The sequence below is a fragment of the Mustela nigripes genome, chromosome 3, assembly GCF_022355385.1.
Source record: "Mustela nigripes isolate SB6536 chromosome 3, MUSNIG.SB6536, whole genome shotgun sequence".
Classification (NCBI taxonomy): domain Eukaryota; kingdom Metazoa; phylum Chordata; class Mammalia; order Carnivora; family Mustelidae; genus Mustela; species Mustela nigripes.
Window position 1 is genome coordinate 3,959,941 of NC_081559.1, and position 23,336 is coordinate 3,983,276.

At 45.0% G+C, this 23,336-nt stretch overlaps 1 protein-coding gene across 4 annotated transcripts in view; it reads left to right on the forward strand.

The window, feature by feature from the left end:
* The window catches only part of MYO1B (myosin IB), a 176,305-nt gene that overhangs the window by 62,506 nt on the left and 90,463 nt on the right, over positions 1-23,336 (forward strand). For all 4 annotated transcript variants that reach the window (XM_059393086.1, XM_059393088.1, XM_059393089.1 and 1 more), the window contains exon 4: positions 22,686-22,780. In XM_059393086.1, the coding sequence (XP_059249069.1) occupies positions 22,686-22,780 (95 nt within the window). The remainder of the gene's footprint in view (positions 1-22,685; positions 22,781-23,336) is intronic.

Genomic DNA, 23,336 nt, shown 5'->3' on the forward strand with positions numbered 1-23,336 from the left:
AAATTGTCACCTTGCGTTTTTAGTCACCAACTGGGAAAAAATTTCAGACTCATTAAATGTGCCTAAATGTGTATGTGTTTGAATGCAGTGTTTTAATGAATGAGTGGTGAATGACTGAATGTTGAAATGACTTGTAAGTGGAAACAGATGTTTATTCATTATGTTTTATGACAGAACCTCCCGTTGCTGTTGGTGATGAATCGGGTTATTCGGGAAGAGGAACGTGTGATTCCATCAAAATCAGTATAGCGATTTGGGGCCGGTATTGACTTCCTTTGGGTTGGAAGCCCTTCCCTCAGGATAGCGTTCGGTGTCTGGATGCATGGGGGTTCAGCTTGAGGTCTGCAAATGACATCCTCAGTTACATTAGCAACATCCTAATCCTTATAGATGGCTCAGCCTAATTTAAAAAAAAAATAGCAGCAGAATACATTAGAATGCATGTTTTCTACTAATCTTTTCCCTTCAGTCCACCTCAACAGCGAAAGACAAGCAGGCACCTGGACAGGGGAAGGATTTGTTTGGTTCCCTTTGGGCAGCGCGCACAGGCGTGTGCTTTGGACCTTCCTAAGACCTAACATTGCCATCGGAAGAGCCCATTCGCACTTTCATTTTCTATTTTCACAAAGTACGCGTCTCTGAGGACCCTTGGATGGTCTTTCGGTGTTGCTTGGTTTTAATCTGTTGCTGTGATTGCTTTCAGAAGACGTTCTCGTACTCATGGACCCTCCCTCCCATTCTGTCTGTGTTTATAATTACCTTGGCCACTGTTAGGGGTAGGTTAGGCCACTATTAAGGACAATTTGCTCATGGGAATAACATTACTGATAAAACCCAGGAAGGATGTGAAGATGGCAGAATCCCCTCAGAGGTCACAGGACTGTATGAAAAGTGTGCCTGAGGGGGGCGTCTGGGTGGCTCAATGGGTTAAAGCCTCTGCCTTCGACTCAGGTCATCATCCCGGGGTTCTGGGATCGAGCCCCACATGAGGCTCAGCAGGTCGGTTTGGGCTCACCCACTCTCTGCTCAGCAAGGAGCCTGCTTCCCCCTCTCTCTCTGCCTGCCTCTCTGCTTACTTGTGATCTCTGTCAAATAAACAAATAAAATCTTTTTAAAAAAAAGTGTTCCTGAGGTATCAGGATGTTAAGACATAACTGACACTGTGAGCACATGTGGTTATTTAAGACAACAGGGACCCGGGTGAGGCATTGCCATCTGGTGGCTCCTTACCTGGGACGAGGAAGTGCGGACGTGTGTACGGGTGTTTGTTGGGCATTGTTCCTAAAATAAATAGAAACCACTGTGTCATGCTTTGCATATTTGTTTCCTTTCCATACTGTGACACGATGTTCACCATCATGGGCTTGTGTCTGTGATCGTGAACGCCATTCTCTGCCTTGCTGGATTGGTTAATGGCAACATAAAGGAATCTGAAAACTTGGAAATCCCCGTCATTTTTTTATATGTAGGGACTTGAACTCTTCTGCGGCTGTTTGAGTATGTCTGGCCTGGATCTTGAATAGGACTTTCAGGGGCTATAGGGTTAAAATCAGCCCGAGGTAAACACTTCGGCTGTGGAAATGGAGAAGTGGTGTTTGAGTCAAGTTGTAGTTGGCGACCCGCTGGGCGTGAGCTCTCTCCGCTTGGCCCCTTCCTGCCTGCTCCCCTGTTTCTTTCACCCCCCCCCCCCCCCGACCTTGCATGCTGTCCCGCACTCCATGCTCCGCCAGCTCTTCACGTGCTTCTCATCTTGCGCGGGTCGGAGGCGCACACCCGCATTTTGAAGCTTCTTCCCAGCAGCTCCCCTCATGGCCCTAATGCATATTTCCCATAGCATGTGTTATGTCACAATTGTTTGCCATGGCACCGCGGGCTGTCTTACAGATTTCATTAATTGGATTGGATTTGTGCAGGAGGAAGCATCTTTGGGACACAAGCTTTACGTTACACTCATTTTGTTACCTTCAGACCTCAGTGCTCTTAAAGTCCGTCCAGGGTGTTTGTTTATAATTAACTTCAAGTAATAGCACAGTAATATACTGTGCACATCATAAAATATACATAAGCATGGGGGGGGGGAGATGAATAAAGACCTCAAAAAAGAAGTTTCTTTTTTAAGATCTTGCTTATCTGACAGATAGAGAGAATAAGTAAGCAGAGAGGCAGGCAGAGGGAGAAGGGGAAGCAGGCTCCCCCCTGAGCAGAGAGCCCGATGCGGGGCTCGATCCCAGGACCCTGAGATCATGACGGAGCTGAAGGCAGATGCTTAATCGAATGAGCCCCCCAGGCGCCCCAGTTCTCTTTTCCATCCATACTCCAGTGGCTTATCGTGGCATGTCCTGGGCCCAAACCTCACTTCAGAGGCCTAGTATTAGGGACTCAGGAAACACTTTTTTTTTTTTTTTTTAAGATTTTATTTATTTATTTGAATGACAGAGATCCCAACTAGGCAGAGAGGCAGGCAGGGAGAGGAGGAAGCAGGCTCCCCACCGAGCAGAGAGCCCGATGTGGGGCTCGATCCCAGGACCCTGGGATCATGACCTGAGCCGAAGGCAGAGGCTTTAACCCACTGAGCCACCCAGGGGCCCCAGGAAACACTTATTTTTAACCTTCAGCAGTTCTGTGCTGGTTGCTAACAACATTTCTGGCTGTCCCGGTGAAAATCTGAATCATCAGAGGCTGATCGACGTTGGTCATGCTGGGGTAACAAGCCTTTACATCAACAGGTGGGCTACCTGAGGGCTTGTTTCTCCCGGATGGTACAATCTGATGAGGGTCACATCGGTTTCCTCAGAGGCTGTGCTCCAAGGTGTGACACGTACCCCAGCTGTTTCTGTCTCGCAGTTGTAATCGCTGTGACACATGGCTTTTCGGTTTGCTTCTGCAGGTGAACAGAGAGCGTGGTCAGGCCTTGTTCTCTGATCGGTGCGAGGTCACGTGCACTCAAGCCAACTGCAGAGGTTGCTGGGAAATACATGCTCCCCCCGTGCCGGGGCAGGGGACGGGAGTGGGGATTTAGTCCGTGTGTTGCAGGACCTCCTGCTTGCTGGGCCCCGCGGTGCTGTGTAAAGGACGCCTCTGCGTGAATTTACGCACGAGGTCAGTAGTGTAATTTTGAAAGAAAAAAGGTCCTCGTGAAGTACTTTCAGATATTTTTTCCTCATCATGACTGTAATCACAGTGTATTTTCACTATTCTTATTTGAATGCATTTTAACTTTATTAAAGATTTTTTTCTTTTTTTAATTTTTTAAAAATTTTTAAGTAATCTCTACACTCATTGTGGGGTGAATGCATTTTATTTTTTCATAATGTTTTTTATTATGTTATGTTAGTCACCATACAGTACATCACTGTTTTTTTTTTATGTTCGTTTGTTTGTTTTATTTCTTTTCATTGTAACAGTATTCATTGTTTTTGCACCACACCCAGTGCTCCATGCAATCCGTGCCCTCCCTAATACCCACCATCTGGTACCCCAACCTCCTACCCCCCGCCACTTCAGGACCCTCAGATTGTTTTTCAGAGTCCATAGTCTCTCATGGTTCACCTCCCCTTCCAATTTCCCCCAACTCCCTTCTCCTCTCTAACTCCCCATGTCCTCCATGCTATTTGTTATGCTCCACAAGTATGTGAAACCATATGATAATTGACTCTCTCTGCTTGACTTATGTCACTCAGCATAATCTCCTCCAGTCCCGTCCATGTTGCTACAAAAGTTGGGTATTCATCCTTTCTGATGGAGGCATCATACTCCATAGTGTATATGGACCACATCTTCCTTATCCATTCGTCCATTGAAGGGCATCTTGATTCTTTCCACAGTTTGGCAACTGTGGCCATTGCTGCTATGAACATTGGGGTATAGATGGCCCTTCTTTTCACGACATCTGTATCTTTGGGGTAAATACCCAGGAGAGCAATTGCAGGGTCATAGGGAACATCATTGGTTTTTGATGTCGTGTTCCATGATTCATCATTTGTGTATAACCCCCAGTGCTCCCTGCAGTCAGTGCCCTCCTTAATACCCGTCACCAGGCTCACCCATTCCCTGCCCCCCTGGAAAACCCTGAGTTTGATTCCTGGAGTCCATAGTCTCATGGTCCATCTCCCCCTCTGAATGCAGTTTAAACTATAAAAGTAAAACTTTTCAGGGCGCCTGGGTGGTTCATTCTGGTGAGTGTCTGCCTTAAACTCCGGTCATGATCTTGGGGTCCTGGGGTCCAGCCCTGAGCCCAGCATGGGGTACCTTGCTCAGCGGGGAGTCTGCTTCTCCTTCTCCATTTACCCCGCCTTCCCGCTCCTGAGTGCTCTCTCCCCCTCTCCCAAATAAATAAATAAATAAATAAGATCCTTTTTAAAACAAAAGAGTAAAACCATTCACTCATTTTTCATGTTTCTATTGTTTATTTTTTCTGCACACTGCTGTTCAGCATAGAGGCTAGTCGCTTATTGGTTTATTACGAACAAAGGTTTCAGTAGTGTCACATTTCATTGTTCTTGTTTACAGGAGTAGCTGATATGTGAACATTGAAGATGCGTTTAAATGCTTTGATAGTTTGTGGCAATATATCTGCTTTTGGTGCAACTCCCATATTATTGATTTTCTTGCAAACAACACGTTTACTGGGAGTTTTAGAAAATTTGATGGTGACCTCATCTGTATGAATTTACGTATTCATCTTTTGGGAATTGTGGCAAAATAGTTCTAAACAGCTTTGAAATTTAAGCCAGTGCGATGTTAATTTTTTTGGATTCAACCCTTCCCAGATGGGTGGTGAATAACTAAAACTGAATTTCCCCCACGCTGGGGAGCTTAAGCTGTGCTTAAGGACAATTTTAGTTAATTTCTTTTTCCAAATGTGGATATAGTCAAAGATAGAAGGTGAAGAAGTATTAAAATTTTAGAAATGATTACAGAAGTATTGTAATATTATTTCTGATCACCAAATTCTAATTTTAAGGCAATAATCTTAATTTTTATGGTGGGAAAACCAAAACCTACCTCTTCACCCCCAATATTTAATGTCACTCTGTATTTTCATCTTATATAATGTAGATAGTACGTTACTTCTGAATTTTACTTCCAAGTTTATACGATTCTCTTGTTAATTTTGGTCCTCATCAAGTACTTGTAAACATATTTGAAGTATATCCTTTATATACTTTTCTTGCATCCTCTTAATCTGGAAAAATATCCCCCTTTTTTTGGTAAATGTTTTTATTGAATATGAAAAGCAAGCTCCAGTTTATATATATATCTCTAAGCACTTACTAAAAAGAAGCAGGTTATCTCATGTGTGCACATTGTGTTTTACCTACAGCACAATATCTCCTTTTGGGAGTAGACTAAATTTTCGGTTGCCTTTGAATGGTACAAGAGCGCCAAATTAAGTATCTCACTCATTGTCACTATTAATATGGGTAAAAAATCATTGCCAACCAGCTCTTTGGAAAGCATGAACCAGAGCAGTGACGTACCACGTCATTAGAACAGGATTCTGTTCGGCTGTTAAGCCAGATGCGCACTTGGATGTTGGGAACTTCGTACTTAGTGTTCTCTCTGCTTGGAACGTCCTAGCCCCTCAGCCCCTGTGGGGGTGTGGGGGTGTGGGTGTGGGTGTGTCAGTCTTCTGCCCATCTCCCTACCTGTCTTGGGATGTCCCTACCTGTCTGTCGTCTCCGCACGGCCTCCGTCCCCACCTCCTTCATCAGGTCTTGGCTCAGATGTCACCCTCTCACTGGGTCCTCTCCAAGGGCACAGCCTGTGCCCCTTTCTCCCCTTCTGCCCTGTCTCAGCGCTCGCTCTTCCTCCTCCCTGCTTTCTTTCTCTTCTCACCCCTTCCCGGCGAGCGGTATTCACTTACTCTCCTCATGGCCTGCCTTCCCCCTGCACCTCGCCCCGCAGACGTTCAGTGCGTTCCCAGTGCCCAGAGCAGCGGCTGGTCCGTGGCAGAGTCTGTAAGATCATGTAACTAGGTCCAATAAGCCTTAATCACATGTTAAAAAATACCTCATGTTCCAGGAATTCATATCAAAAGACGAAGCCAAATTGTAAAGACTTTGTCTTAGCTTGATACTTAGGGACTGCTGCCAGCAAAGGAGGAGAGAGGAGGGAGGAGTTCCAGATGGTCTAGTACAGTTTTTATTTTTATTTTTTAAAGATTTTATTTATTTATTTGACAGAGATCACAAGTAGGCAGAGGCAGGCAGAGAGAGAGGGAGAAGCACACTCCCCATTGAGCAGAGAGCCTGATGCGGGGCTCGATCCCAGGACCCTGAGATCATGACCTGAGCCGAAGGCAGAGGCTTAACCCACTGAGCCACCCAGGCGCCCCTAGTACAGTTTTTACAGTATAGGAAACAACTCCATTAAATAGTCATAATAGAGAACAAAATAATGAAGTTTTTCAAGGATGAGGTTTGAGTGTATGCTGAGAATATTCACAGATTAACTTGTACCGACAGTACAGTTGTGCTCTTTGAGTTGTGGATGTCAACAAGAAATTAATGAATGGGAAATATTTAATTCTAGGGTTCCTTTCAAGTGGAAGATTCTATGGGTGTATGATTCTCTTTATCGGGGATATTTTAGGAAAACAAGTTAGTAAATGTAAGGTTTGCCTCAGTTGTCTTGAATAGTTCGTGGTGCGTATGTGGGGCCGTTTCATTGTTTGGAGTTTCTACACCAGAGGTCCTGATCTACATTAGAGTTACCAAAGTTTGCCAACAAATCTAGATTTGAAGCTTGGGTTTGCCCTTTTCCAGCTTCATTATCCACTGGGCACTTGGGATAGAAACTCCTCAGTCAACTTGGAGATGTAACTGAGAGGTCTTATTTACACTAAAGAGAAGGCAGGTATTTTCCAGTTCTCTTTTTAGAGGTGACTCTCTGGAAATAAATCTTCACTGTTTTTGAGTTATTGGTAGCTGAGAGTTGGTTTACATTGGAGATCTCAGTGAACAGGATGATACATTTGCATAAGTATATGTGTCCTTGTTAGTATCTTCACAAAAGCATTTAAGGCAAGAGTCCTCTTGGAATGAGCAAGAAAGAAGAATATTGGATTTTTACAGAAAAGCTGAGGAGGTTTCATATAGTTGGGTGAGGAATAAGGGAGAAAGCACAAAATTAGGGATGTGCGAATGATTTCAGCAGATATGGAATCCATGTCAACAGTCGTGCATTCAGAATTCCTGTTTCCAAAACATGTGGCAGAGCAAAATCCTTTCGAAGTTTCTCTACACTCAGTGTTGATATAATTTGTTCTGCTTGATGCTGAAGACTTGTGAATAGTTTTGAATGTCAGAGTTTTAAGTGAATACATGAAAAATTTCTGAGACATAGCCTTTCTTAGTTGTGCTTATAAGAGGGCTCAGGGCTCATATATTCTTTTCTTTCTTTTTTTTTTTTTTAAAGATTTTATTTATTTATTTGACAGATGGAAATCACAAGTAGGCAGAGAGAGGCAGGAAGCAGGCTCCCCGCTGAGCAGAGAGCCCGATGTGGGGCTCGATCCCGGGACCCTGACATCATGACCTGAGCCTAAGGCAGAGGCTTTAACCCAGTGCGCCACCCAGGCACCCCAAGGGCTCATATATTCTGAAGCAGATTATCTGTCTGTCTGTCTACCTAACTACTTATCCATCCACCCATCAATGTATCATCTCCCCCCATCAAAAAAAAAAAAAAAAAAAAAAAGAACAAAACCCAAAGAAGAGCTATTACTGTTTGCATCAATTTTAGTTACACTATTGCATTATTTGGCTTTTTTATAGTTCAGGAATGTGTGAGGAATATGACTGGGAGTTAATTATTATATCCCTCCCCACATTGGAAGTTGACAGGAGACAGCTTACCAGTTTATAGGCAATACTATAAAATGACTAACTTTTTTAAAGTCAGAGTAAAAGAAACAAAGTAAAGGAAACCCAAGCAAAAGTTAATACCCTGATGTCCTGTATGGTTATTGAACTTGGAGTTTCATTTCCTGGTAGTCAGAACCAAAAGGAAAATATCAGTTGCAAAATCATTTTTGCACGTAAGATCAAAGCCCTTGAATTGCTCAAGTTCGCCTTACCGGTTAGATTTGAAAGACATTTCTCTTCTGGGACTGAGCAGGTCAAGAATGTCATCTTGAACAACATAATTTCTCTGCAGAAAACAGGGCGGTGAATTTTATATCGCTGCTTTTTATGCTGCTTGCCTGGAAGCTAAGGAAGCTTTAGCCTCTAAAGGGTCCCACCCAGAGCACAGGTGAGCCAGAGGAAGTCCATGGGACACGTAAGGCACTGGTTGTCATCCTGGGTGCTCCGTGGGACCACTGTGGACCTGACCGGAGCCCGTGGAGTTGTGGGGCACCGAGGAGCAAGGCATCCGCGCCGGGGGTGCCCCCGTGTGCATGGGAGGTTAAGAAGCGCGGAATGGGGACCTGGCTTCTTGGTGGCTGGTGCTGACGCAGGGAGAGCGCACTTTCTCCTTCCGGTGATCGTGCCGGGACAGTTTTTTGTGTTCCCTTTGTTTGGTTTCTGTTTCCTCATTACTGGGCTTTGAATGAAAGGTGTTCTGCTGACATTTAGAGGTTGTGTTCTCTGAATGTGTCCTAGAGTCCACACTCTGTCATCAAGAAAAGACAGAGCCTTGATTTTTTTTTTTAAGAATTTATGTGATTTTAAAAAAATTTATTTGTGAGAGAGAGAGAGAGCACAAGCAGGGGGAACAGCAGGCAGAGAGAGAGAGAAGCAGGCTCCCCACTGAGCAGGGAGCCCAGTGCAGGACTCTATCCCAGGACCCCGGGATCATGACCCGAGCGAAAGGTAGACTCTTAACCAACTGAGCCACCCAAGCGTCCCCAGAGGCTTAATTTTAAATCCACTGAGTGATGGGTGGGGCTCTCATCAATTTAAGAATATTAATGCAGCAAATGGAGACTTGTTTGAATAGACGGCCCCCTCCTCTCTGTAGAGATGTGGGCTGTAAGATGAGATAAATAGAAGATTCTCGGGAGCGCAGTGGCTCCGTCATTGAGCATCTGCCTGAGGCTCAGGATCAAGCCTGCCTCGGGCTCCCTGCTCAGCGGGGGGCCTGCTTCTCCCTCTCCCACTCGTCCTGCTTGGGTTTTCTCTCTCGCTGTCTCTCTCTGTCAAATAAATAAATAAAATCTTAAAAAGAAGTTTAAAAAAATTAAAAAAAAAAAAAAAGACGATTCTCTGGACCTGCGCTAGTTTACCATGGTGATTAGGCAGTTATGTGGGGCAGGGGATGGTCCCAGTCATCGGGCCCGTCTGTCACCTGGGGAGCGATTGCAGACTCTGGTATTTTCTCAATCAGCAGGGCTCTGACGAACGCCCGTTAGGGGAGAGCAGTTATATATGCATCTGCACATGTGTGTGTTTTCTTTTTTTAAAACCTTATCACTAAGGTTAGGAACCAGAAGGTAATTTTGGGATTCAGGGTTCCCTACTCGAATGCCTGTTTTATTTGGGTTGCGGGGAGATCCTCCTCCAGTGAGTGCTCCGTGCTAGAACCACTGAAAAGTCCGCCTTTGTTCCAAGTTTTGTCGACTTTCCTTCTCTATCTACCACTAGGCCTGTCCTGGCATATAGGAAACTCCAGGGACGGTAACCGGGCGTGATTCTAGAACTGTCATGAAGCAGGTGGGTTCCGTGGCATGCTGGGCCTGGGTGAGAAAGACATAGGGCGCGGAGCAGAGGGCTGTTGCCGCGTTTTTATCCATTTGAATTACGGAGATGTACTGGTTTCATCTGACAAAAATGTCGCGTGCCCTGCCTCTGCCAGTCCCAGTGATTTTCTTGGTGCAGAAAATCCGTCCTGAAGACCATAGATTGCGGGACATTGACTCTGTACCTTCTTGCAGGCGGAGGTTTTGGTTTGCACGGCATAAGGGGTCTGTGATGAGCGTGACTCTTACAAGCCCGGGGCGGGGGGGGCTTGAACTTGAGAGTCCGGAGAAGAGAGACAGCCTCATTTTCGCTCTGACACCCTCTGCTGCCAGGCCGGTTCCCGGCGGGTGGATTGTAGGCACTCCAGAGCTAGGGGTTACCAGACTCTGGAAGGAAATTAAGGATAAACGCGATAATTTGCTCTGGGAACGCAGAGAAGTGCCTGTAAAGCTCTTTTGGAGAAGAGAGGTTGTCTCAGGTGGGTCTCTAGGAAGGATGGGGGCGGGATATTCTCAGCAGCCGGGCCTGGAGATGACTAATTGCTTCTGCCTCCTCGTTGAGGAACTCGCAGGGATCTGGAGTGTTACTAGTGCAAGTACCATCACACTTAGCCTTTCTAAGGCAGAAGATTTTAGGTGATCATTTGCCTGTATCTTCAAATAGAACATATACAGACCAGCATTAGAGAGAATTGCTGAATACTAAAGCATAACCTAAAGGAAGAATTTCAGCTAGCAAGTGTAAAGCAGAATCCTATCTCTCTTTGACTTTCTTCTTTGAGTATTTTAAATCCGTGGAGCTCTTTCTTGTAAATAAATGAATGCGTACTTACATATGCATACTTGAGTCGTAATATTTCTTTGGATTTCTCCACTATTAGGTTTATTTATTTATTTTTTAATTAAATAGTTGGTAAGCAAACACAGGCTTTGAAAACACCATAAATTAATTTTGTCAATTTCCTGCATGACCAGGAGAAAAGACTGTTAGGATTCATTACAGAAATTTATATGTCAGGCATGGAGATGGTGAGTCATAATTCCTGCTCTCAAGGGAGAGAAACTGTAGTTTAAAAAAAAAAGTCCAAAAATTGAAAGACCATATGCTAGGGATATAATAGACGTGTGAGTGGGATTTTAAAGGTATGTAGGCAGGGAGCTCCGAGGGAAGAGGGTGTTTGGTGGGGGCAGCGAAGCGGAGGGGAACCGGCAGGGAGATGAACCAGGGAAAAGAGCTATACCTGCTCCTGGAACGAGCCTTGCTTGGTGTGTAACGAGCAGCACACCCGGGAGAAAGCAAGCTCCTAGAGACTGCATTCTGTGTGAGGCCTGCCTTATTTTTACTTCTCGGGGTAAGCAGGAACCAGTCAGGAGACACATGAAGGAAGTTTTTGAGTTGAAGGTTTTGTGTTGAAGATAGAAGCTGGTCTTGGCCTTATATTCTGTAGCAAAAACGTCCACCGGCACTGTGCCTCGTTCTCAGGGACCCGTGTTTGTATCCTGAGTGTCTTCCGCATAGTGGGTTCTCCTGTGGGGTCTCTCCCCCCTCCCCAGCTCCTATGGGACGGTGACTGCTGACTTTTAGGACTTTATTCTTAGTTTCTCAAAGTTTGGTCTCTAAGGACCATGCCTTGTCAGATGCGGACATTTGGCAATAAACACTCCCCTCCCGCTCAAAGATCCGAGTGTTTCTCTCAAATACGTGATCAGTGCATGTGACGTGTCACTGCAGCCGCTTCCCTGCAGCCCATTCTCGACTGCGTGAAATGGCTTGAAGTGCTTGAAGGCATATGTTTGAGTGCTCTGTCTTTGAGGTCACCTTGGAGTTGTGCTTTTTGGGATGGCATGATACAGGAGACGGGTCAGAGCCCTGTGGAGCCTCAGGGCCCTCTCTCTGGGTCAGTGTTGAATCTTCTTGCTGTTGCACCGTTTCCTGCGAAAGTGCTGGGCCACGCTCTGCCGGTGGCGGAGAGCCAGGGAAGCTTGTCCAGGAGGGAGTGGCGCATTCGCGGGAGGGTTGCAGGGAAGCCGGCCGCAGGCTGAGTGGCGTTTGGTATTTTTGGATCACCCCTTCTTATGTGGCCACTTTGAAGCCATTTTAAAAAGGCAAACATTGGGACGCCTGGGTGTCTTAGTTGGTTAAGCAGCTGCCTTCGGCTCAGGTCATGATCCCAGCGTCCTGGGATCGAGTCCCACATTGGGCTCCTTGCCCTGCAGGGAGCCTGCTTCTCCCTCTGACTCTGCCTTCCACTCTGTCTGCCTGTGCTCCATCTCGCTCGCTTTCTCTCTGACAAATAAATAAATAAATAAAATCTTTAAAAAAAAAAAAAAGGCAAACATTTTCACATTAAAAGAAACAAACAACATGTAGAAAGCAGTAACTACTGTACAAAACAGCCCTCCTGGCATCTTGAGCTTTCCTGACCTTACCATGAAGTCCTTTCCCTTGGGTGAAGAAAGAACCCGGGTATGGGAGGGAGCGGGAGTGAGAACCATCTGGAAGACACACCCAGTAAGAAGAAGTCATCCTTCCGTCTTCTCAGAGAGGGCTGTCAGCCATCCCAAGCCCAGAGCCTGCTCTTTGGATTATAGGGTTGGAAGGGAGGTGGGTGGGGTGGGGGGTTTCTATCTCCATGGTCTGATTTGCAGTCCTCTGACTTGTTCCCTTCAATCATTGAGTTCCTTTTTTTTTTTTTTTTTAAGATTTATTTCTTTATTTTAGGGAGAGAGAGTACACTGGGAGGGGCAGAGGGAAAGAATCTCAAGCAGACTCCTGAGCGCAGAGCCCAGAGTAGGCTGTCTCAGACCCCGAGATCATGACCTGAGCCGAAACCAAGAGTTGGACATTAACCAGCTGTGCCACCCAGTGCTCCAATCACTGAGTTTTTTTTTTCTTTTTTTAAATTAAGACAAGGATTTGGCTATGTAATAATGGGCTTATTTGTTTTCTTTAGGGAAATTGAGAGGAAAGGTTTCTGCATTTTATCAATGTCCTGAATTTACAAACTTCATTTGAATAGATTTTTTTTTTTTTTTAAGATTTTGTTTATTTATAGAGATCACAAGTAGGCAGAGAGGCAGGCAGAGAGAGAGGAGGAAGCAGGCTCCCCGCTGAGCAGAGAACCTGATGCGGGGCTCGATCCCAGGACCCTGAGATCATGACCTGAGATGAAGGCAGAGCTTAACCCACTGAGCCACCCAGCACCCCCATTTGAATAGATTTTCAACCCCATATTAAAACCCTGGGTGGGGGGAGTTGGGAGGGAGGGGAGCCTGTGGGCTACGAGGATCACTTCAGTTCCATCCAGTCCCCTAGGAAATCCTCGAACACGTGTCTAACATTTCTCTCTGATGCCTGAACACTTTAAGTGTGTGATACTTAAAATTGAAAGTATTTTATAGAACCCTAGTTTTGGAAGACCGGAATCTAGGACCGTGCTTTGAGTTTTCACAAGTTTTTCTTTACAGAAGCAGGTTTTAATGAACTTTGTTACAGTAATATAAAAGCAAGAACTCAAATCTGGCTAAAGCTAGGCCAAGGTTAGGGATGGAGAAAGAGTCATGGCAAAAAAATGACGTTGTACTTTGACAGTATTATATTAAGATTACTCATGAAAAGTCTTGCCTGGATATTGACCCCTTTAAGAGTTTCTGAAGCTCGGACCAGGACTGAGGAACTTGTCTAAGACAGTAAAAAACTGAGGATGGGGAGGAGACGAAGGGGTGGGTTTGAAAGCTATGGGGTACCTGGATGAAAGAGTCAAGCAAAATTTTGATTCAAAAGTTTTTTCCTAGTACCAGTCCCCCCCATGTCTCAGGGGAAGGTTATGTTGTTTTGAAGCAAGCCACACAGACCACAGGACTTGTCCTCACAGGACTGGATGATTATCTAGTTAGATAGTACACGGTTTCTCTACACTGGGTGTGTGGGGTGGGGACAGAATCATTTGTATTCCTCTGCCGGACACACAGAGTGCTCTTACTGAATAAACGAATACTGGATTCTCTTAAAACTATTTCCAAAATGTTTCTCTTATGGAATAATTATGTGGGTTTAGCTAATAATCGAAGTCACCCTCTTTCTCGTCTTCCTCCTCCTCCTCTTCTTCTTTTCTTTTTCCCTGGTCACTTCCCTCCGTCCATAGTGTTGCACTGTGTAGACACAGAGGTGTGTCTGTGTGTGTGCCTCTGTGCACGTGTCTACTTATTATCAGGCATCCTGTTAAAATGGAAATCCTGTTGATTTCCTTGAATTCTGCATCCACCCTGTGACATGGTGGCAGATCTCACTTCCCAGGATGTGAATTGATTCGTGACCCTGATTCTGTAACGTAACTGCGCAGACCTCGGCCCGCCGGCCTTTCAGTCCCTTGTCAAGTACCTGCTGCATGTCAGACCCCAAACACGGTGCTGTGTAAGCCGCCGCCTCGCTGCTCCGTGGACTGCAGGCACAGACCAGAGCTGGAAGAAGTTGGTACTAGCCTTCCACGACTGCCCACTCCCTCTGCTTTGTGCATTAATGAAAATAAATAAATAAACCGAAGCAGGGTGTCCTTAGGGTTCCCATTTCCATGCCTTCTGTGAGAAGTGCAGGCAGATTTCTCTGCCCTTCCTTGACTGAGGTCCCCAGCCCAGTGTCTTCTCCTGCGGGCCAGCATCGCGTATCTCTGCCTTCTGTTGGAGGAAGGCTGGGGTCAGCTTCATGGAATCCCGCGCACAGGGCAGGCAATGAGGGGCTAGCCAAGTCCGATGATACGGGTTTATATTTAAAGGTCATAAACCTGAAAGGTTACGTTTACTGAACAGACTTACCTCTGCGGGATGTCGATGTGAGGTACCTTAAATCAGAATATCTGTGTTGAGCCAGACAAAGATGCACGGAGCCACATAGGAAGTGGCCTGTCTTCAGGCTTTTACTCAGGAAGGAACATCTACCTGAAAAATCAGCAACATGTGAATTTGAAGTCATTCTTTTTTACTTTAATGAGTAAAACGTGAAGTCCTAAGAGTAATTGGGAAGGTCTTTGGAATATTTTCCCTTGGGGGACGTTTTTCCAGAATTTGGTTGCTTGTAAGAAAGTCATAAAAACGAACTATGAGGGGCACCTGGGTGGCTCAGTGAGTTAAAGCCTCTGCCTTTGGCTCAGGTCATGATCCCAGGGTCCTGGGATTGAGCCCCACATCGGGCTCTCTGCTCAGCAGGGAGCCTGCTTCCTCCTCTCTCTCTGCCTGCCTCTCTGACTACTTGTGATTCTGTCTAATAAATAAATAAAATCTTTAAAAAACAAAAAAAAAAGAACTACGAAATTAGTTGAAATAATCTATTTTTTCCAAAAAGCTTGGAAACCATTGTGTTGGGAATTTGTTTAAATTGCGTTTCTCTTGAGCAGAAAAGGCTATTTTTATAGATTTATGACTGTAATTATTTTTATGAGCATTGGGGGATTGTTAGTATTCTTTTGTTAAAAGGGATCCTAAAAATACTTAAAGGGCTTACTGAATTTGAATTAGAAGCCCAATTGTCTCTGTTCTTTCCTCCAAATCAGGTGTGTTTTGTTAATTACTGAACAGGGGAAATATCGTAATTTCCTCCTTGCCATCTGCACGCCCCCAGCCTCTGCCCTTGCTTATGCTGTGGAATTTTGCACCTTCCCGTGACATAACTTTCTCAATAAAAGTCATTTTTCTCCTTTTCCGAATGTCTGTAGATTGCAGATGTGTTCATTACCTTCTCTTACCTCCGTTTTGGGGGACTTTATGTTAAGCTTCTAGAGGACAGATTTTCCTAATCGTCACCCTCAGAACCCACACCAAGAGTATGTCTCTTCTCTCCCGGGTACCCATGAGCTCCCTGGGAGCCCTGGCCTGTGGCTGTTTTCTATCCTCCACACACTCTTCCATTTTACTTATTAGGGGACCGATTCGATCTCGACGGGAAGAAGCCGTTCGTTCTTCATTACTCTGTGAGCTGAGGCCCTGCAGCAGCAAACACTCACGACTGGAGTCAGCCTCTTTGCTTCTGGACACTTGCAAACCCCGGGCAGGATGCCGCGCAGCTGCGGGGCTTTCCCCCTGTGGCATCGCATGCTCTGGGCACCATTTTCAGAAGGAAGTCCTGAGCCCCATGAGAGATCAGTGCTAAATTCCAAAGAGCAGCTTCCAGGCCCTGAAAGCAGATGTTTCCTCCTCGCTGCTTTCGTATCTTGAGTCCGGTCCTTTTCCTTCCTGGCCTAATTTAGTCTCTCTAAACCTTTTGTCTCTTCCTAATGCATGTCTCCAGGACCTGGCTTTGGCAACCCACCTTTGAAAAAGTATCACCTCTTGGCCCAGTCCCCATTGATAGCGCTTTCTAGAAGAAGTGACTCTCGGCTGGCTGGCCCGGGATGGGGTGCACGTGGGATCTCCATTGTGATTTTGATAATGGTCAGGTGCATAGGGTCAGGAGAATTTGGGTACACTCCAAAGTTTCTTCATCACAAGAGGATTATAAATAAGATTTCTAACATCTTGAAAGATGACCTCTTCAGTGCTCTTTGCTGTTTGTTTTGGATTATATTTCATAATTAGCATGTGAACATTTGAAATAAAGAGCTTTGTAAGTTCTAGGAAGAGTTTCTTGTCCACAGGGATTTCTACTGTTCCTTAAAACATTATAACGAGCAAATGATTTTATATATACAAAACATTAAATACTGTGAGTTTTGTCACCCTGATGGTTACATTTGATTGTTAAAGATTAAAAAATATTTTTGAGTGACACATTAAGAAATATTGAAGGCCGGGTATACATTGAAGTTGATGCAGGCAGTCTATGGAATTTCACTAAAATACTGTGTGAGAGTCTGTTTTTCAAAAACTAATGTAATTCTAAAGGAAGAAGAAACTTTTTGTGCGTATTTGTCATACCCTATTTTAAAGCCTGACTTTTGAGCTTTATTTGATGCTTTACTTTTGTCATTTCAGAACAGATGTCATCTTAAAATGATTCATCCCTGATGAGATTATTTCTGCTTTGTAGCTAATAGAAACAAGCCCTTTTCAATTATGTAGTGAAAAGAAAGCAGTGTGGCTACTTTTGTTTAGGATATACAAATGTCTATGAATTTAGAAAATTAAACGTTGATATAATATTCAAAAATGATTGTAGCTCATTTTTTAAGATAATTAAGTCTCATCTGCTCCATGCCATATGCTGTGTCACCACATAGCATCCCTCTTATATGGCAACTAGAGACTTCTTCAGATTTAAATGTATTTTTTAAAAGTATGATGTCATTTTTTTAACCAGTCATTTTGGCCTAGTATATCTTTTTTCATGTTATTTTCATTCATCCTATCTATATTTTCATATTTTACATGTGACTCCTATGGGCAGCCTATAGTTGGATTTTGCTTTTTTTTTTTAAAGATTTTATTTACTTATTTGACAGAGAATTAGGTAGAGAGGCAGGCAGAGACAGAGAGAGGAGGAAGCAGGCTCCCTGCTGAGCAGAGAGCCTGATGTGGGGCTTGATCCCAGGACCCTGGGACCATGACCTGAGCCAAAGGCAGACGCTTTAACCCACTGAGCCACCCAGGCGCCCCGGATTTTGCTCTTATATCCATTCTAACATCCTCTGCCTTTTAATTGGAGTATTTTGTCCATTCATATTTAATGTAGTTATCAGTATGTTTGTTCCCTCTGTGTTTATTCTTCTTTCCTGGCTTTTTTTTTTTATTCTATTTTAATTACTTTGTAGCTCTTGTCTTATTCCAGGTATTATAATTTTCAGGACCTTTATTGAGTTAATTTTGTCCCACTTAATTATAAAATAAGGGAATCTTGAAGAAATGTAGGTCCATTTACCATCCCTCTCCCCTCAATCCTGTTCTTTATGCTTATTTTCATAGTCTTCCCTTATTGTGTTCTAGTGACCATCTTGCTCATTGATGTTTATTTTGAGGAGAAACTTATTTTTGTTCTCCATCTTCTGTTGCTCTGAGGCTTGGATTGTAAGAAATGCTTACCAATAATGTGGCTGTGAGGGGATAACAATATTGTGAAAAATGTGTTAATTTACCATGTTTATGCCAGCATAGGAGAAGAATGCAATAAAGCTTTCCAGGATAAAAAGGTATAGTTTCTGACTTTCTCTGACTTACTTTCCCTGAAGTTTTCCCTTCAGATGTGGTACAGTGAATGTCTGGTGGTAGAGCATAATACTAATTTAACAAGGTAATATTTTTCAAGTGGATGAACATTTTCTGACTTAGGAATATGAGGCTGTGATTGATGTACAGATACCTGCAATAATGTTTTACAAGGAAGACCAACATTGTGCCTCTCCTTAAAAATAAGCAGACAAATAAACAACCCTCTTGGTTTCCACGCCAAACACACCATACATAATTATCCCTTTTTTTCCTTCTCTTCTCTGTCCTTCTTGTGGACTCTCTCAGCCCTTGATTAGGTTCAAATGAACTTAGAAATTGGTGGAACACTTGGAGATTAGGAATTTTTGAAAAACACTTTGTTGTGTGTGTTACCTGATTTTGGAAAAACCTAGTTTTTAGGGCTGAGCCAGACCTAGAAAGAAAAAAAAAAATAGCGGAGGTTTGTAGATCTGACTTGCAGATGAGAATTTTGAGGCTGACTATCCTCAGAGGATTAAAGTCAGAAGCAGAATTTCCCTAGTGTGATTAGAAAATATTCTAGATTTCAGGATTGAATTAAAGGCAATACCATTTTGAGAGCTTTTGAAGAAAAATGTCATGAAATAAATTGTTAGAAACAGTTACCTAAATTCAGGGAAGTTTCCTGCGACAGATTTTGTTCTGTTAAACTTTGGCTCGTGGAGATGACAGACTAATAAAGTGGGTTAGCCTGCTCGTGGGGAACATTTCAAGCAACTCATTTTGGGAGATCCAGAGTGAGTGAAAACTTGAGGTCTACTGGGAAACGCATACACTGTAGGTAGTGGCGACGTATTTGCTGTCGTCTTTCCTACTTTGCGTCGTAGATGAAATAAACTTAGAAAGGAGATTGCAGGACGTGGAGAGCACAGAGTTTGGGGCAAAGAAGCCCTGCCGTCACCTTTGATGACCGTGAAAGCAGAGCTGCTGGGGTGATGAACGTTCTGAACAGAAAGATGGTGGGGGAGGAACGGGAATACTGGTTAGATAATTGTGAACATGCAGCCCTACATTCTACACTGATGGGAAATAACACGAGCCCCAAACCAAACTCCTAAAATTGAAAAGTGTTAGATAACAGCCATTTGGGGATGCAGCGAGCATCCCTGGTGCTGAGGAAAGTTCACTCCACGAGCAGAACAGCCGTGCAGCTGATCTGGAAATGAAGGGGGATCAAGACTGGCTTTCACATGTCAGGCCGTCTCTATTCTTAGAGCTCAACTAGAGGACAGAGAGGTGGAGAAAACCGCGCCCTTGATGTGGCGGGGCCTAGAACCCGTGCTCGCCCCGCCGCTAGAATAAACCGTTCATTTCTGCATGCAGTGAGTCAAGTGCTGACACACTCACAAAATAATGCAAAGCATATGGATCGCAAGGGTTTTTAAGTAAAAACTTCTCTAAAGATTTATTTAGGTTCCTTAATTACAGAGTGGTTTGGAGGACCGGCATGTGGCTTCAGTCTGTAGTTGTAAGTGTTGGCCTCGGTGCCGGGTGCGTGCCGGTGTTGCCAGAGAGAAGCACAAGACCGGGAGCGGGGCGCACGTCCTTCGTGGCTGCCCCTCGGTCACTGTTTTAAGTAAGTGCAAGTCCCGATCTGAGTTTATACGAGGTCAGCGGATGATCACGGGGGTGCTGTGCTGGGGTCGGGTGTGTCAGTATGTCCGACCCAGTTTTTCCCGTGCTCACGTGCCTCAGCTGGTATATTTCAGGGCACTTTGAACTCCGTGGCTGTCCAGAGAAAGAATAGCTTTCCCTTTTAGCTTTTATCTTGCATGAAAATATACCGCACTAGATGAATCAAGCCCAGTTTGGGGGGACGGCAGTTAAGTAAAACCAAGTGTTTAACGTCAGTGTTTTGATGTGAAGTAAACCCGTGGTGGGGTCTCTTGGTGATCTTCTAAAGCCTCATGTGTGCGCGTGTGTGCGCGTGTGTGTGCAGTATACATATACACATGCACACACACAGTCTTCTGTCGTTCCTCATGCGAGGAGTACTTCCGCATCACTCGGGGTCTGTGAATGGTGTGGCACATAAGTAACGGGTGGTCTCAGGAGCACAGGGAAGGTGTATGTTCACCCGAGCAGTCAGCGTATGGATTGGGAAAGATTCATTTGTATTTGCTGTGATGTGTTAGTGAGGCAGGTGAGAAATCGAAACGTCGCTTTTCTTTCCCGCGGGAAATCCATGAAAAGAAACGAAGAAACAAATCTCCTAATTACTGTTCTATGGGCCTCACGCCAGTAGTGACTTTGTCAAAGCTTGGAGAGAATTCACTCTTCATTCTTTCGTATTTTGGTATTATAGGGTCTTGTGTTTATAACTATGCAGGACGGCACAGAGATTAACTAGACAGAAAGACTCTGCCCTAGAGGAGCTTGCCTTCGGGGAAGGGATAAGAAGATGTGGGCGTAACTGATTGTAACACAGAAAGGTTTCACACATTTATTTCGGGCTTTACAACACGTACAGAGCTCTTCTACAGCTGGCCAGCTCAAGGATGTGGTTCCACTCCCAGTCAGTATGGGAAGAAACTGCCGTTCGGCCAGGGGTGAGCGGCAGGCTCAAGGTCAGGTCGGTGGTGAGCTGTGGGTCTCCGTGTAGAGAATCCAGCCCAGGGTGTATCCCACACTTGCCCTGATATGTAGCCGTGCACACCCGGGGGCATCAGAGAACAGGAGAGAAGGATGCTGAGCGGTCTGGGGCGGGGGGTGCGCAAGGTGCTGGTTCACAGGGAACGACTGAGAAGGATTTGAGGGGCAAGTAAGACCTTGGTGGGCAGAAGGAGATCACTGTGCGCTGGTCACAGAAAAAAGCCCCTTGTGCTAGATATTTCCATTCTGTCTTCTTCATGCATTGGTTGAGCGGCTGGATGTAGGGTTCACTTACTACGGACTAGGCACTGGGCTTGTTAAAATCACGGTTCTAGAGTAAGGCTCATGGTGGCTCTTTGAGGGCCCCACAGTAGTCCAGCCAGAAGACAAGATTACAGTCCGAAGAGGATGTGACAGGAGGCGAAGAATGTGGTACGCGGTTGTTCTGGGTGCGAGTTACGCCTTCCCTGGGAAAGGGCTCACAGACATGTCATGTCATGTCTCAGTCTGAGTTGGGTCATTTTTCTTTGAGGAGGCTAACCTTTGTTTCATAGACTGTTGGAAGGGTCAGATCTGATTGTGAGTATGTGAGCATCTCCTCCTGGCACATCAGCTCTGTAAATTGTCAGCATGAATGGCGCGACAGACTTCCTCAAGAAGAGCCAAAGTCATTGAATGAAAGGCCGTCTGTGGTCTGGTTAGCCAAGTTTGACCTCTTCCTAGAGCCCCGCCCTGCCCTGGCCTCCTGGTCTCCAGCCTGGTCTCCTGTGTACTCCCTGGCCCTGTACCACATGCAGTGATCGCGTATCCTGGTGGCCAGTAACAGGGCTCCAGGCCGGCTCTGCCGTGTCCCATTGGCTGTGTGACCTTGGCACATCACATCTTCCCTGCCACAGTTTCATCGTCTGAAAATGGGATTAATAATAATTTATTCTTGGTAGTTTTGTTGTTGAGGTTTAAAGTGATTAAATAGGAAAGGCTTGGAGACAGTGCTGGTAGATGTTGCTATTTTTGTCTAATTCGTACCTGATCCTACCACTCCCTGCTTACCGTCCTGGAGTGTGGCTCCCTTACCGGCTCTGTTCTGATTCCGAGTCTGCCCATCTCCTTCTCTGGCTTATCGCTCATCTGTCCCTTCTTACGGTGAGCAGTGGCTCGTGGCTACCCCTCCACCCTGCACTCTGGGTTATTTTGTCTTTTCCTTTGTTGCCTAGAAGCCCTTAATCTTGCTACTATATTCTTTAGGACTTGTTTTTCTGCCCCTGAAGATTGTGCCCTTCCATTCCCCGTCCCCCGAGGCCTCTGTCTTGTTCTGCAGTGTTTGCACGGATCTCTCTCTTGCTTTTAACCTGTTGAGTTGCTGTTTTCTATTCCTGTCTTCCTCCCCTGCTTTTGACTGAGAATTCCTGAGCCAACGCCGAGCCTGACTTACCTTTCCATTCCCAGCATGTTCCTTCTACGAACGACATAGACTCTCGGTAAGTCCTTGTTGACAAAGGAATTACCTATTTTAAACACAGGACCATATTGTCAGAATTATTTTTCAGTTAGCTCGGGGCACATTTTACCTTGTTTGTAAGCTTCAAGGCAGGGAAGATCAACCTGCCAACCGACTTGGTCTTGATGGGGGGTCCTTTGTCATCACAGGGCCCAGTGAGGACCTTGAGGGACTGGAGAAGGCCCATGGCAGACACGTGATACTGCGGGCCTCGGGTGGTGGTACAGCTTCACTTGCTGTCTGGGAAGACAGCAGTTCTGTCTTTAGCTGAATGATGCTAACACCAGCTATTTGGTATTTGATAGCGTTTTTCAGATAGCGATTTTCAGATAGCGTTTGAAAAATTTTTTTCTCATTGTTTTGAAACTAGTGTATTGTTCTAAAAACCTCTGCATCCCAGTTTTGGACATGGGCTGTGACATTTTATCCTTGGCTCTCTGACTTTCCCAGATTCTAATACGATGAACCTTAAGGGTCACATTGGGTTTAATAAAGCAAATCTTCAGAGTCCGGTAATTGGTACTATTTTGTTTCCTAGAGAATGCGAAGGAAAAAGTTACATGGGCCACAAGGATGGTTGGGTTTATTTATTTCCTTTAAGACTTGGAAGGAAATAAAGTCTGGTGTCTCAGCTTCCTATCTAAAGTATTTCCCAATCCTTTAAAGAGCCTGTGGCTACATCTGATAAACACATGATAATGAGCTGAATTTTAAGGACTTTTCTCCCATTATCCCCTGCAGCTTTGCCCTGTCCGATGAAGCATACAGATCCCTAAGAGATCAAGATAAGGACCAGTGTATTCTCATTACCGGGGAGAGCGGAGCAGGAAAAACAGGTAAGGCCAGCCTGGGACAACCTTCCTTCTCTGTGGAAGGTACACTCTGCGCTGATGCTGATGCTGACGGAGAGAGGGCGGGTGGGGCCTCACTACCACGCAGCTGCACAGGCCGCTGTGAGGGCTCCTTCGCAGGAGGCTGCTGATTCCGATCACAGAATGTTCTCTGGGAAGGACTTAACATCTCTCACATGAGGAAACGGGATTTCAGCCAATATGGGCGTCTGTTTCTGGATTCCGGATCTACTTCAAGGTCTTTTACTTTTCCTCCAAGGCCCCAGACCTGTGAGGTCTTACCATTTCCTGGATGAATGACAAATTGTTTGGGCTTTGAGAGGCCACAGGCACATCTTACCTCAGCTAAAGAGTGAGGAGGAAAAAAATGTTTAGTTTCCCTCTAGTCTTTGAAGCCTAAGGAATTGAGATTTTTCTCTATATTTTTAGGTGGGCTAGCGACCTCCCCAGAAAACAGACCCTTGAATGGAGAGGTTTTCTTTTTTTTCCTTGTGCTTTTAATAAAGGTAATTCGTATGATTGATGATGCTTTTGAGTAAAA